This window comes from Dromiciops gliroides, chromosome 3 (assembly GCF_019393635.1).
Source record: "Dromiciops gliroides isolate mDroGli1 chromosome 3, mDroGli1.pri, whole genome shotgun sequence".
Taxonomy (NCBI): domain Eukaryota; kingdom Metazoa; phylum Chordata; class Mammalia; order Microbiotheria; family Microbiotheriidae; genus Dromiciops; species Dromiciops gliroides.
This window is the reverse complement of record NC_057863.1, coordinates 454,237,648-454,250,439: the sequence shown is the minus strand read 5'-3', so window position 1 is coordinate 454,250,439 and position 12,792 is coordinate 454,237,648. Positions and strand designations below refer to the sequence as shown.

Sequence of the window (12,792 nt, the reverse complement as noted above, 5' to 3'; positions counted from 1 at the left end):
CTCACCACAGTGAGTTTTCCTGACCTTTTTACCCCTTCTCAAATTAACTGTAGGTTTGCCTGCCCCCATTCTCTCTGCTGAAAACTCAAATTTCATTGAAAAGAAAACGAAGCCATTTACGGAGAGTTCCCTCTTTCCCCCTCCTCATCTAACACTATTCAGATAAGTTCTGTTGCTATGTCTTCCTTCGCCTGGTTTAATATGAAAGGTGGTCGCTCTCCTTGCCAAGACTACCTCTCTCCATGCACAAGTGATCTTATTGGCATCTTATCTTCTCTAGCACATTGCCCCTTCTGCTGTCCCTATCCCTTACTAATCCTTCAGGATCTCCCCGTCTTCTGGCTGCTCTCCTAACTGCCTACAAACATGCCCATGTCTTCCCATCCTCCAAAAAATCCCTCAGTTGATCTGTCACATCTATAGTCCCTATCATCTTATATCTCTCCTCCTTTTTGCAGCTAAACTCCTGAGAACGCTGTCTACAATCAATGCTGCCTTCACTTCTTTCCCCCTCAGTCTTTGCAGTCTGCTTCTATTTAACTGAAAATGCTCTCTATAAAGTTACTAATGATCTCTTAATTGTCAAACCTAATGTTCTTTTCCCAGTCCTTATCCTTTTTAACCTCTCTGCAGCTTTTGGCACCACTGATCACTCTCTTCTTGCTATTCTTTTCTCTCTAGGCTTTTGTGACAATACTCTTTCTTGGTTCTCCTATGTGACAGATCACTTCTTGGTCATTTAAGTCTCACCCAACCTTCAGCTCTATCCTGGGCCTTCTTTTTCCCCTCTATATTATTTCTCTTGGTCACTCATCAGCTCTTTTGGATTCATTGATTATCCCTATGCAAATGATTCCCAGTTCTACTTAATACAGTTCTAACCTCTCTTCTAACTTTTCTACTCCCATATCTCCAATTGCCTATTGGATATTATGAACTGGATATCCCATAAGCATCTTAAATTCAACATATCCACAATTGAACCCATTATTTTTCCTCAAAGTCCCCTTTTCTTCCTAACTTTCCTGTTGCAACATCTTCCCAGTCACCTAGGTTCATAACAAAGGTGTCATTCTCATCTCCTCACTTTCTCTTAGCCCCCCTTACTTTACCCCCACTTTCAGTACTCTGGACAACCCAGTGATACTATCCTCCTTGCTTTTCTACTCACGAGACACTGACTCTAGACATTTGCACTGGCTAGCTTCATGCTTGAAATTCTCTTCCTCCTGAACTCCATGGCTTCCTGAAAGAACCGGGTAAAAATCTCACCTTCTACAAAAAGGCTTTCCTGATTGCCTTAATGATGGTGCCTTCCTTCTATTGAGTATCTCCAATTTATCCTGTTGATATATTTGTTTTGTATACAGTTGTTTGCATGTTATTCCTCCCCCCCCCAACCCTCAACAGTTAAACCGAGCTCTCTGATTTTATAACTTTTTTTTTTTTGGTGAGGCAATGAGGGCTAAGTGACCCAAGGTCACACAGCTAGTAAGTGTCAAGTGTCTGAGGCCGGGTTTGAATTCAAGTCCTCCTGAATCCAGGACTGGTGCTTTATCTTATTTTTTTATTTTATTTTACCTTTTTGGTGAGGCAATTGGGGTTAAGTGACTTGCTCAGGGTCACACAGCGAGTAAGTGTCTGAGGCCAGATTTGAACTCAGGTACTCCTGAATCCAGGGCTGGTGCTTATCCACTGCGCCATCTAGCTGCCCCACTGGTGCTTTATCCAATGCACCACCTACCTGCCCCAAACCGAGCTCTCTGAAAGCAGATTCTAGGGTTTTGTTTTGTTTAATTTTTTTGTTCTTGGCCTTTCTTTGCATATCTAGCACTTAGCATAGTGTCTGGAATACAGTAGGCACTCAATAAATCCTTCTTGACTTGCCTTTATTTAATGAAGACCTGGATTCCATTCTTGATCCTGACTCTTCCCAATTGTGTGACCCTGGACAATGCACTTAAATTTCTCTCTAAGGTTTCTTCTGGTTCTAAATGTATTATCCTATGGTTCTATGACCTAAAGTAAGGACAGGTCTTTTATAAATGATTTGTGGGAGAACATGGAAAAGAGTTGCAAATGTCAGGAAGTCATGGATAGATTTTTTTGTGTTCCACTGGAGAAAGTATTCACATGAATAAAATCATAGATTCACTAAAGCATTGAATTGAATTTTATGGTAGAGTATGGACAGGCCTATATATTACAAGGGAGGAAACAGGTCTAGAGAAACAGCTAAAATTTCAAGGGGGTAAAGTTACCATGCCATGGAGTTAGAGAGATCTTGAGTCCAGAGAGTTTTAAAGGGGAAATGACTATCCTCTAGAGCAGATAGAAAAACAATCCACTAGAGGTTGGAGGATGCTGATGGTCAACTTCTGTGTTCATCTCCAGGTTTAGGTTCCTGTCATGTAGACAGCCAGAGTATAAAGATTTTTTTGTTGTTTCATGCATAATAGAAGTATTTGTACTGGTGATTTGGTTCCTAGCATCCTACTAACATCAGATCTCTGCCTTATCAGACCTGGAGGACTCTCCATTCTGTACTAGTCGCATTTATTTCCATGGAAAAAAGAAAGACAGAGGAGAGGGTTGACTCAACCAGAACCAGAAATACTTCAATTGTAAGATAAGGCAACCTATTATTTTATAATCCCCTTATTGCATTGGGTCAGCTATTTATATTCACTGGTTAAGATGGTTGAACTCTTTTTTTTTTTTTTTGGTGAGGCAATTGGGGTTAAGTGACTTGTCCAGGGTCACACAGGTAGTAAGTATCAAGTGCCTGAGGCTGGATTTGAACTTAGGTCCTCCTGAATCCAGGGCCAGTGCTCTATCCACTGCACCACCTAGATGCCCCAAGATGGTTAAACTCTTAACAGAGGCTAAGATGGCTTCCAGAAGCATAACCCCTCAGGATGGTAAAAATAATTTCCAGGTTCAAGCAAGGAGAAATAGAGGACAAAAGTTCAACTCCCTAGCTTCAGGGAAACAGAACACTAATGTATGACAGCTGGTGCCACAAAAGCTAGTTTTGGAAAACTCCTTCAGTGGGATAGGATTGAGGTGTCTTGCCATATATCATCTCACAGAGAAGTATGTTGGGAGCAGAAGAAACAGAGGGAGAGGAAGGGAGACTGTAAACTAGTACCTAAGACTAGGACAGTTTCTAGAAGCCCACCTAGGAGACCTTTCCACCTCTACTTATGTCATAGCAAAAGATAAATGATAGTGTTAAAGATTTAGATCAGAGTGAGCTTGATAGTAGTAGTTGTTGTTATCTATACTAGGGTTATTAAGAAAAGGTTGTGTTAAGTATCCATAAGCAACAAAGGCAAGAATAGGCTTTCAATATGACTGAAATTAATTTCTAGAAAACTATTCTGATAAAAAACTTGTTGAAATGGGCAGCTAGGTGGCTCAGTGGATAAAGCACCGGCCCTGGATTCAGGAGTACCTGAGTTCAAATCCGGCCTCAGACACTTGACACTTACTAGCTGTGTGACCCTGGGCAAGTCACTTAACCCCCATTGCCCTGCAAAAAACCCCAAAACTTAGTGAAATTTCTTCAATATTCAACCATGGAAATATAAAGGCAATAAAATAACTAAAGAACTCAACAGGAGGAACCCCCCCCCAAAAAAAAAACCACACAACAAATCCAAAACTGTACCCTAGTACCACTTCCCATAAATATATAGAAGGAAATGCTAGGTGAAATTGTTGAATCTTCTTCTTTGGATGTCTCTAAGAAACAATAAATTCTCTTTAGTTTGATGTAATATAAATGTTGTCCTGGAAAAGGCAGAACAAACTGAATGATATGTTAATTAATGTTCCATATCTGAAAGCTTTTGTGGCTAGAAAGAACCTCAAATGAGAAGATTTGAAACCTCACAAATGAGAATATCTTCTTTATCATGTTTTTAGGTTATATATATGTTAAGAATTATAAAAGTACCACAGAGAACATTAAAAGTAATGTTATTTGTCTTCCTGAAAGTGTGTTTATACATACATAGACACACACGTATATTAGATTTCTTAGTAATGCTTTTCCTCTTATTTTTCCCTGGTTCAGTGAAAGATGATTTCACATTTCTAAAATAGCATTTTATCTCCTGGGAGACATAAAGTTTTATGTGGAATACTGCTCTATTGTTGGATAATGACAAATGTCTCTACATATGCATATCACTCATTGATCTTTTAGGGCAGTCACTTGCAAAAAGAACTGTGAACTTGAAAAAATGAAATTCACATTGCAAATGAAATAACTTTTAAAAAGTAATTCACAGCAAGCAAAGCCCCGAATTTTTACCTAATCTAGTCTAATATTAATTTTTGATGAAAGAATGATAAAATCAAGTTTAAATCATTGTAATTCTCTGTAATAATTTGTTTCCCCCAAATTTTGTTTTCCCTTAATTTTCTGCAAAGGTTTCTGGAGAAAGGAAACGAGCAAAGAATGATATGGAATATGCCATTACAACTGGGATCTATTTTTAAAAAAATAGCACTAGGTATACTGAACATCTAGCTACATTTGTAATATTTGGGTTTAATCTTAGATAGAAGTCAATGAGCTGAAAACACCATGACACTTCCCTATCAGAATCAACAGCTAAATGAGAACTCTCTCTCTTTCTCTGCATATATGCACATACACACAGGCATATGTGCAATGTACATGCATATGTGTAACACACATATACACACGGACATACATATATGCATACATACATATACACACATACATACAGATATACATACACATATAGCATGTATTGGGCAGCTAGGTGGCCCAGTAGATAGAGTTTAGGGCCTCGAGTCAGGAAGATCTAAGTTCACATCTTGCCTTAGACATTTATTTACTAGCTGTGTGACTCTCAGTTAAGTCACTTAATCCTGTTTGCCTCAGTTTTCTCATTTGTAAAATGAGCTGGAGAAGGAAATAGCAAACCTCTCCAGGATCATTGCCAAGAAAACCCCAAAGAAGGTTATAAGGAGTTGGATACTACTGAAACAACTGGACAACAACTACATATATCTATATATCTATATCTATCTATATCTATGTACATGTGTGTGTTTTATACCATGTAAGTGAATGATAGCTTTTATTAATGTTCCCACTCTAATATTAGATCATGTAACATCATGCTTTGCCAAAGGGTATCCCTGCTTTTTCCAGAACTATGTCAACATAAGCTTTGTCAGATCCACAATCTGAAAAAGCTTTAAGTATGGACTGTATATACACTTTTTGAGGACCAACCTAACTAAAGTTATAAAGGGTCATTAGTAGACGGCTACCTCATCAGGTAAGGAATTCTTTTATGACAACAACTTGTTAACTCAAGCAATTGGCTTGGGGTTGCAATTTGCCTCAATCAAAGGGATAGCCACACCCATGAAATCACAGGTCCTTGAAGTATTTATTGTTCACAGGTATCCTAAACTCTGTACCAGAACCTATTCATCAATAAAACTGTAATATATATGTATGTACATATATGAATAGCGAACAAATATAGAATCTATAGTGGACTGTTAGAAGCAATGGATTTACCTTTCTCTATTTCACTTTCAAAAGACAATTTCCTTCTCCGAAGTTTACAATTCTCTCCATCAGAATCATTCGCAGATTGTGATCTTATGAGATCAGCCTTTATTAATAGAACAGAAAGATGGAATAGAAGATTAGGTCATTTGAATATGAATATCTTGCCCTCACAGTTTTAAAACTTTTGAGAATTTATAAATCATTTCAGCTTAAGGCAATTAACCATCATATATTGGTTAATGGTCATCTTTAAATCACATTATTGTTTTGTCTACATCTGTGATTTCAGTCAGTATAGGGAACTTCAGTGTAGAAACCTCTTCCATTGGTGCATGTCAGGAAATAGTGTATAACTTTTGGTATGAAAGAGTTGCCTGGGACCCCAAGAGGTTAAGTGACTTTTCAGAGGATTGGAATCAAGTTGTCCTTACTCTGAGGCTGGATTCCTAGCCACTATGTCTGTCTGCCTCTCTTTTAAGACAGAACAGCATAATCCTAGTTATTTCATACATTTGAAGTGATACTGTTAGCACTGGAAACAAAACATTCCTTGATGCAAATAGGCTTTATGAAGCAATGCTTGGTTAAATTAAAGAAAAGATTTTTTTTTTTTTGCAGAATTCACATTACAGATAGTAGAGATATATTAACTAATAACAATTAACTATGATGTTTAGTTACATGGTAATGATCACAAAGGTTAAATTTCACAGTAATAAATATAAGATTGCTAAACATGTTGTTGTTTTGTTCTCCATTTTGGTAAAGAACTGTGACATCAAGAGTTAATATTATGGCTTTCACTGAATTGGATTTAAGTGAGGGAGGGCTGTGCAAAGTCAGCAGACTCACTTTCTCCTCCAGAGCCGTCTGGGTTCAGTGGCAAGATGTACATCAGGATGACTAGAAATGGCCTTGGATATTTGAGGCAATTGGAATTAAGCGACTTGCCCAGGGTCACACAGCTAGTAAATGTCAAGTGTCTGAAACTGGATTTGAACTCAGTTCCTTCTGACTCCAGGGCCAGTGATCTATCCACTGCACCACCCAACTGCTCCTTGCTAAACATGAGGCTTTTATTGTACCCTTTATTATTTCTATTTCTAGCCATACCCTATCTTATACATTGATTCATTTTAGCAAGCTATTAGCAGAAACGTTGTGGGAAACAGAAGTTATTGATGGATACACCTATATGATTGTAAAACTTTTAGTTTCAAAAAAAGATTTTAGATTTTTCTTCATTTCTTAGGCAAAATTCAGAATGAATTTATTAGCATCAAGCAATCATTCAATTCACTAAATTAAAGTTCTGATAAAGTACATACAATTCATGATTTCATCTTTTTACTCCTAAAAATTTCTTCAGCTTTCAATTGCTTAAACAACAACAACAAAAAAGGAGCTTAGTGAATTACTGCCCATGGGTACACTAAATAGCATTGTGAAAGCTTTCAGAGTACCACCCACATATCTCCTTAAGCATTTGGCATGGCCAGAGAATGACAGTAGTGTTAGGGAGAAAAAATAGCCCAATACCTTTAAGCTACACTCATGGCTTTTTTAGTAGAGTTTCCTTGTTGACAAGTACTGAAAACCCATGATTCTCTAAGTGGGGGTAGCTATTTTCAAAGCTTTCCATGAATTAAAGTGTACTGAGCAAAGATCGCTCTTCCTACTAATCTCAGAAGGCATCTCATAGAGGAGACATTCCTTTTGTATTGTTATTCAGTTAAAAATGAGAAATAATCCCACAAGAAGTAATCTTTATAATTAGGAAAGAGTGTTGGCAAGAAATGGAGAGCATGGTATAATGTATACTGCTGCCTCCTCATCCCTTCCCATAAAAGAATATTAGGTAAAAGATTGATACTAATATAGAACGAGGATATATGAGCCATATATGATACAGAATGTACAAAATGCAATACCGATAACACAGACTAAAGTTAAATAGAAAATATAGTTAACATTTTGTTTCTAAGCTGCTTTTACTTCATCTCATTGGTTTGTACTCTTCTCATTTGGAACTTTTGATCATTTGGTTAAACTTTTAATTGAAGTTCTTCATAGTATTATTTATGGGAAAAGAATCAACATAGTACATAGGAATAAGATTCCAGGGAGAATTAAGCTTGTACCTAAGATAAAATGTTTTAAGGCATCCTGCAGTACTGGGGAAAATGTAATTGGCCCAGCTCAAGTTATCTTGAGGCCATGAAGCTGAATTTCTTTAACACATATATTATAATTTAAACATTTCCCCAATTCAATAAAAAATTACAACCAAAAGAAATAAGTAAATAATAAAGCCAACTGCATATACCTTTGCACTTTCATGCCTTAGATTAAAAGTCAACTCTAGATTAGTCAGAAAGTGATCAGAAAATTCAGGATACATATCCAAAACCTCTAACAAGTCTTCTCGCTGGATCTTATGCAAGTCACAGTATGTTAAAGCTCTTACATCTGCATTCGATTTTCCAGGTTTTGCATAAAGATGAACCATTTCTCCAAATATGTCATTTTTTCCTATTGAAAAAAAAACACAACAAAGGTTAGTTCTTCCTTTAGGAGAAATCTTCCAAAAGTTAAAGAGTTGTCCTAAATAGCTGTGCACAGAAATGGGACTCTCTGCCCAGTTGCCTGCTTGTGTAGTAAAATGAAGGGGCTTGTCTGATCTTACTCCAAGAGGTATAAGAAAGACTGAGATATTTTCATTCCAAAATTCCTCCCTTCCTTTAACTCACACACTGTATGTTCCAAGCATACTGGCCTCCTTGCTATTCCATATGCACTGAGATGCCTATAGGTGTTGATTGGTGGTGTTATTGAGTAATTTCAGTTGTTTTTGATGCTTCATGGCCCCATTTGGGGATTTCTTGGCAAAGGTACCAGAGTGGTTTGCCATTTCCTTCCCTAGCTCATTTAACAGATGGGAAACTGAGGCAAAATAGGGTTAAGTGACTCACCCAACAGGATCATAAAACTATCTGAGGCCAGATATGAACTTGTCAATGGCTCCCTCAGTCCTCTACCTTCTGTATTGCAGCTCAACCCTATCTTCTTTTTTTCTTTTCATTACAAGGACTGTTGCCCCTTTGCCTCTGATTCTTTCTAGGCTAGAAAGTGACAGGAAGAAGAATGAACTAAAGAGCTTGCTTAGAAAGAATCCTAGAAATGACTTTCCATGTCATTGTACAGGTTATGAGGTTCTTTATCACTACTTCCTGAAATCCCTTGCTTCTATCAGGGCTCAACTCAGGTGACACTTCATAGATGAAGCCTTCCCTGACCCTTCTCTCCCCTCCCCTTGAAATTGCTTCGTATTTTCTCTTACATATTTTTTTCTATTCATTCATCTATTTATCTGCATACATATTCTATGCCCTCAATAGAAATAAACTCCATAAGGGCAGTACAGTTTCCTTTTTTTTTTTAAACAGCAACCCCTAGCAACTAGCTCAATGCCTTGTACACAGAGAGTCCTTGGCAAACACTCTTGAATGAATGAATATTGGCAGGTCATAAACATCAAAAAGAAAAAGGGGTCAAAGCAACTGAGAGTATAAACAATGTATATTTCAATGGTTAACTATACCTATAAATTTCTAACAGGAAGAAAAAGAAGTCAGAGTAGGGGTGATAGACTGGGAGAAAAAAATGGAGTATGTAAGAAAAATTATTTCTTTGAATCTGATGCTGACCAACAAAGAGGGAGGGGTTGCTAAATTCTCAATGTTTAGAACCTTGGGGAAAACTGGGCATTTTATCACAGAATGGAGGGAAACGTTACTATTACATGCATCCTATGGTTTTTTTTGGGGGGGGAGGGGGGACAATGAAGGTTAAATGACTTGTCCAGGGTCACACAGCTTGTAAATGTCAAGTGTCTGAGGTCAAATTTGAATTCAGGTCCTCCTGAATCCAGGGCCAGTGCTTTATCCACTGTACCACCTAGCTGCCCCATACCCTATGTTTTGTGAGAGGATACTTTAAAGAGATTAGAGAATAGAGCAATGCTTTGTCCTAAATTCCTACAGAAATAGGAGCTAGGATGGTAGAAAATTCTTAAGAAAGAGAACGATAACCTGAAGACACAGGCAAAAATTATTCTGATGAGTAAGAAAAGGGAAAATTGTCTAAAGAGTTGTTTGGGCACAGGGTAAATAAAAAAATACACATGTGAAGTTAAACTAAGTCTGCAGAATCTGCTCTTTCCCCATTTTTGATAATCAGGACACTATTTGTCTTTCTCTGATCCCTATGTCTCTCATCAGTTCTTTGTGACTTTTACAATAATCACTGATACTATATGATCTTGCTATAGCAAGTACATGAGTATGCAGCTCATGTGGGGCTGTTGACTCCAACTCATTGAGGGCAGTTTTGTCCCCTCATTATCTCTCTGCTTATTTCTGGTATAAACTCCCTATTTTTTTTTTTTGTCTCTTCCAGACCAAAGACCATCCTCCTTACCAGAGCAAAAAGATAAAATTTGAGTAGTGCAGCCTTTTTTCTGTCATTTGAATAGTCATCCTACTGAGCCATGGGCCTATTCTTTCTTTGTTTTTAATTCTCCCTAACAGAGCAAAAACCAAAAACAAACTAGCAAATAAAAACCCAAAACAAAAGACCATTTTTTTTGTGCTTAATTTCCTTTCTAGTCTCAGTTAATTATGAATTATTAGCTCTTCTGATTTGCTCTTAAAGACCATATTCTCCTTTTGTATTTATCCTTTCTTAGCTGCCTTTGCTATGTAATGGGGATTGAGAACTGACAGAGAGTTTGGAAGATTGAGGAGGGTCATCAACCTTATGGTATCTCAGAGCATAAGACTCTATTAATAGTCAATATAGCATCCTTGACTTTCTTACCCTAACATTTTTGATAACCTGATTTTTCCTCAGCCATAAAGAGGGTAAGGATTTAGGCTAGAGTTAAACAAATATAGATTAGGGTAAGAGCCAAATCTCTGCTAAATGTTAGGAATTTTCTTTATTTGGGACTCTGAGTTATTGTGATTATATTCTTAACTTTTCACTTAATATAAACTACATAAAGTAGCAGAAGTAGACCTATGGGGCCTAGGTTAAAAACAAAAAACAAACAAAAAAATCTTATTATTCTAATAGGACATGGCCGATTACATCCCCAGAAACAAAGAGGGTGGGGAATATTGATGGTGGTACAATACTGGTTAGACCAATACAGGCTGCTACTCCACAGCAACAGCCATAACTGTAACTATTAGTGTTACATTTGCTTTGAGTCCATAAAAACTTGAACTTTAATGTAACCTGTTTTTATAATAATGGGGTATTCCCTACAACGATACAAATAACAGCCTCTCCATGCCTCTGCATACCAGAGACCCTTATCTAAGTCTCTGCCAAGGGTTTGTTCATCATACTGGGGGCCCTCCTTTTGGTTCTTTAACATGTAGATACCAATGGAAAATGGAGACTATTCACTGATGATCTCTTGCTCTTGGAACTATCATCCTTTATTGCCACCACCTCCTTTGTCTGATGATATATCTCTCTGCTATATCTTTTATTCCATTTTTCCCCTAAGCATTCTGTACTGGTAATTATGCCACATTGAATCACACCGTCACTCACTGTCTTTTGCATGTCCCACAACTTTAATTCTCAAAGATTGCATTATTCATGATTAAGGCCATACCACACCCCATGAACAAATGGAAACTTTAAGACTATTGTTTCAGAAAAGAAACTTGGGTTGTGTGATATATTAAAATCTAAATTGGTGTGTCGCCTTAAATCAGTAAGCTTCAGCAGCCCAGTCTAGCCTAGAGTTCCAGCCTGGGTTGGGTTCTTCCTGAAGTCCTCCTCCACGAGCCTGCTTTAATCAGGAACAATCCCACAAACATTGTGGAAGCTTTTTTATAGGGTCTGGGAACAGAGGCGGGTCCTTAAACACTGCTTCAAGCTGATTGGTTGGCATCATCCAAATCCATTGGTTCTGAAGATGTTCTGAAGGTGTGACTATAAATCCAGTTAACTTGAAGTAGGCTAATCAGCAGTCAATCACCCACTTGATTCAGTCTACATTAATCTCCAGGTGGGTCTTTGAGTATCTGCCAAATCTCATTATTTCATCGTTGTTGTTAAAATACTGTACAATTTTCCAAAGGTAACCCAACCTAATCTATTCCTTCTGTTAAATTCTCAGTCCAGGTCACAATCATCTGCATTGTCTGTTCAAGATATACATAATAATGGACCAACTGTCTGGTTAGTTCAATCAGCTACACATCATAGTCTGGACAAGAGACATTTTTGTGTTCCTGTTTTTCATGTGTGGATATTGGATCACCACCCCTTTGGAGTAATTATGGATCTCATTAAGTAATGCAGTGTTCCAGAACTTGCACATCATCTGCAAACAGGAGCATCTTATCATCTATAGATGGATTTTTAACCTGGGATGGATTTAGAGATCCATGAACTTGATGGAAAGATTATGTCTTTAATTGAATAAGATTAATTTCCTTTGTAATACTATGTATTTTATGCATTTTAAAACATTATTCTGAAAAAATGTTTATAGGCTTCAGAAGACTGCCAAAAGAGTCCATGACACCAAAAGATTAAGAACCTCTTATTTATCTACAGAGAATTTCTCTTCTATTTGGACCTTGCACTAGAATCCTCCATGGTAGTGGCAAAAATGTTTAGTGAGTATATGTTTCCCTTATTTGTGCTTTCTGTAAAAAAAAATACATATCTTTTAAAGCTCTAAGTTGCTTGATAAATCCCCTTTGTATCTATTTCATTTTCTTTAGGGGAGACTGTTTAACTACTTTTAATTTCTTGATAAATTTGCCAAACTGTCATGTTGTTGACATATTTTTCTTTGATTACAGAAAAATATTTGATCAAGTTTCTTGTGATAACTTTATTGACAAGACAGAGAGATATAGACTAGGTCACTGGTTACAACCTGTGAGTAATGAATCCTTGAAGTATCTCAGAGCTATTGCTAGGGGTCTTTGAAAAGACATATACCGCCTCCCCCCAACCTCCTAGACACTGCTATTTTGATTTTTAGTTCCAAGAAAAAAAATGCAGTAGGATCCAGTTGAGGATTAACAAATTCAATCGAATTAAATAATCATATATTCTGAAGTGGTGAATGTTTTGCACATATATTAAACTACTATTTTCAAATATATATAGTTGTCATTAATAAAATAAAA

General features: G+C 37.1%; 1 protein-coding gene across 3 annotated transcripts in view; it reads right to left on the bottom strand.

Moving 5' to 3' along the window:
* KCNH7 (potassium voltage-gated channel subfamily H member 7) overlaps nt 1-12,792 on the bottom strand; it is a 621,793-nt gene that overhangs the window by 60,886 nt on the left and 548,115 nt on the right. For all 3 annotated transcript variants that reach the window (XM_043991004.1, XM_043991002.1, XM_043991003.1), the window contains 2 exons: nt 7,893-8,098; nt 5,573-5,669 (listed from right to left, as the gene is read on the bottom strand). In XM_043991004.1, the coding sequence (XP_043846939.1) occupies nt 5,573-5,669; nt 7,893-8,098 (303 nt within the window). The remainder of the gene's footprint in view (nt 1-5,572; nt 5,670-7,892; nt 8,099-12,792) is intronic.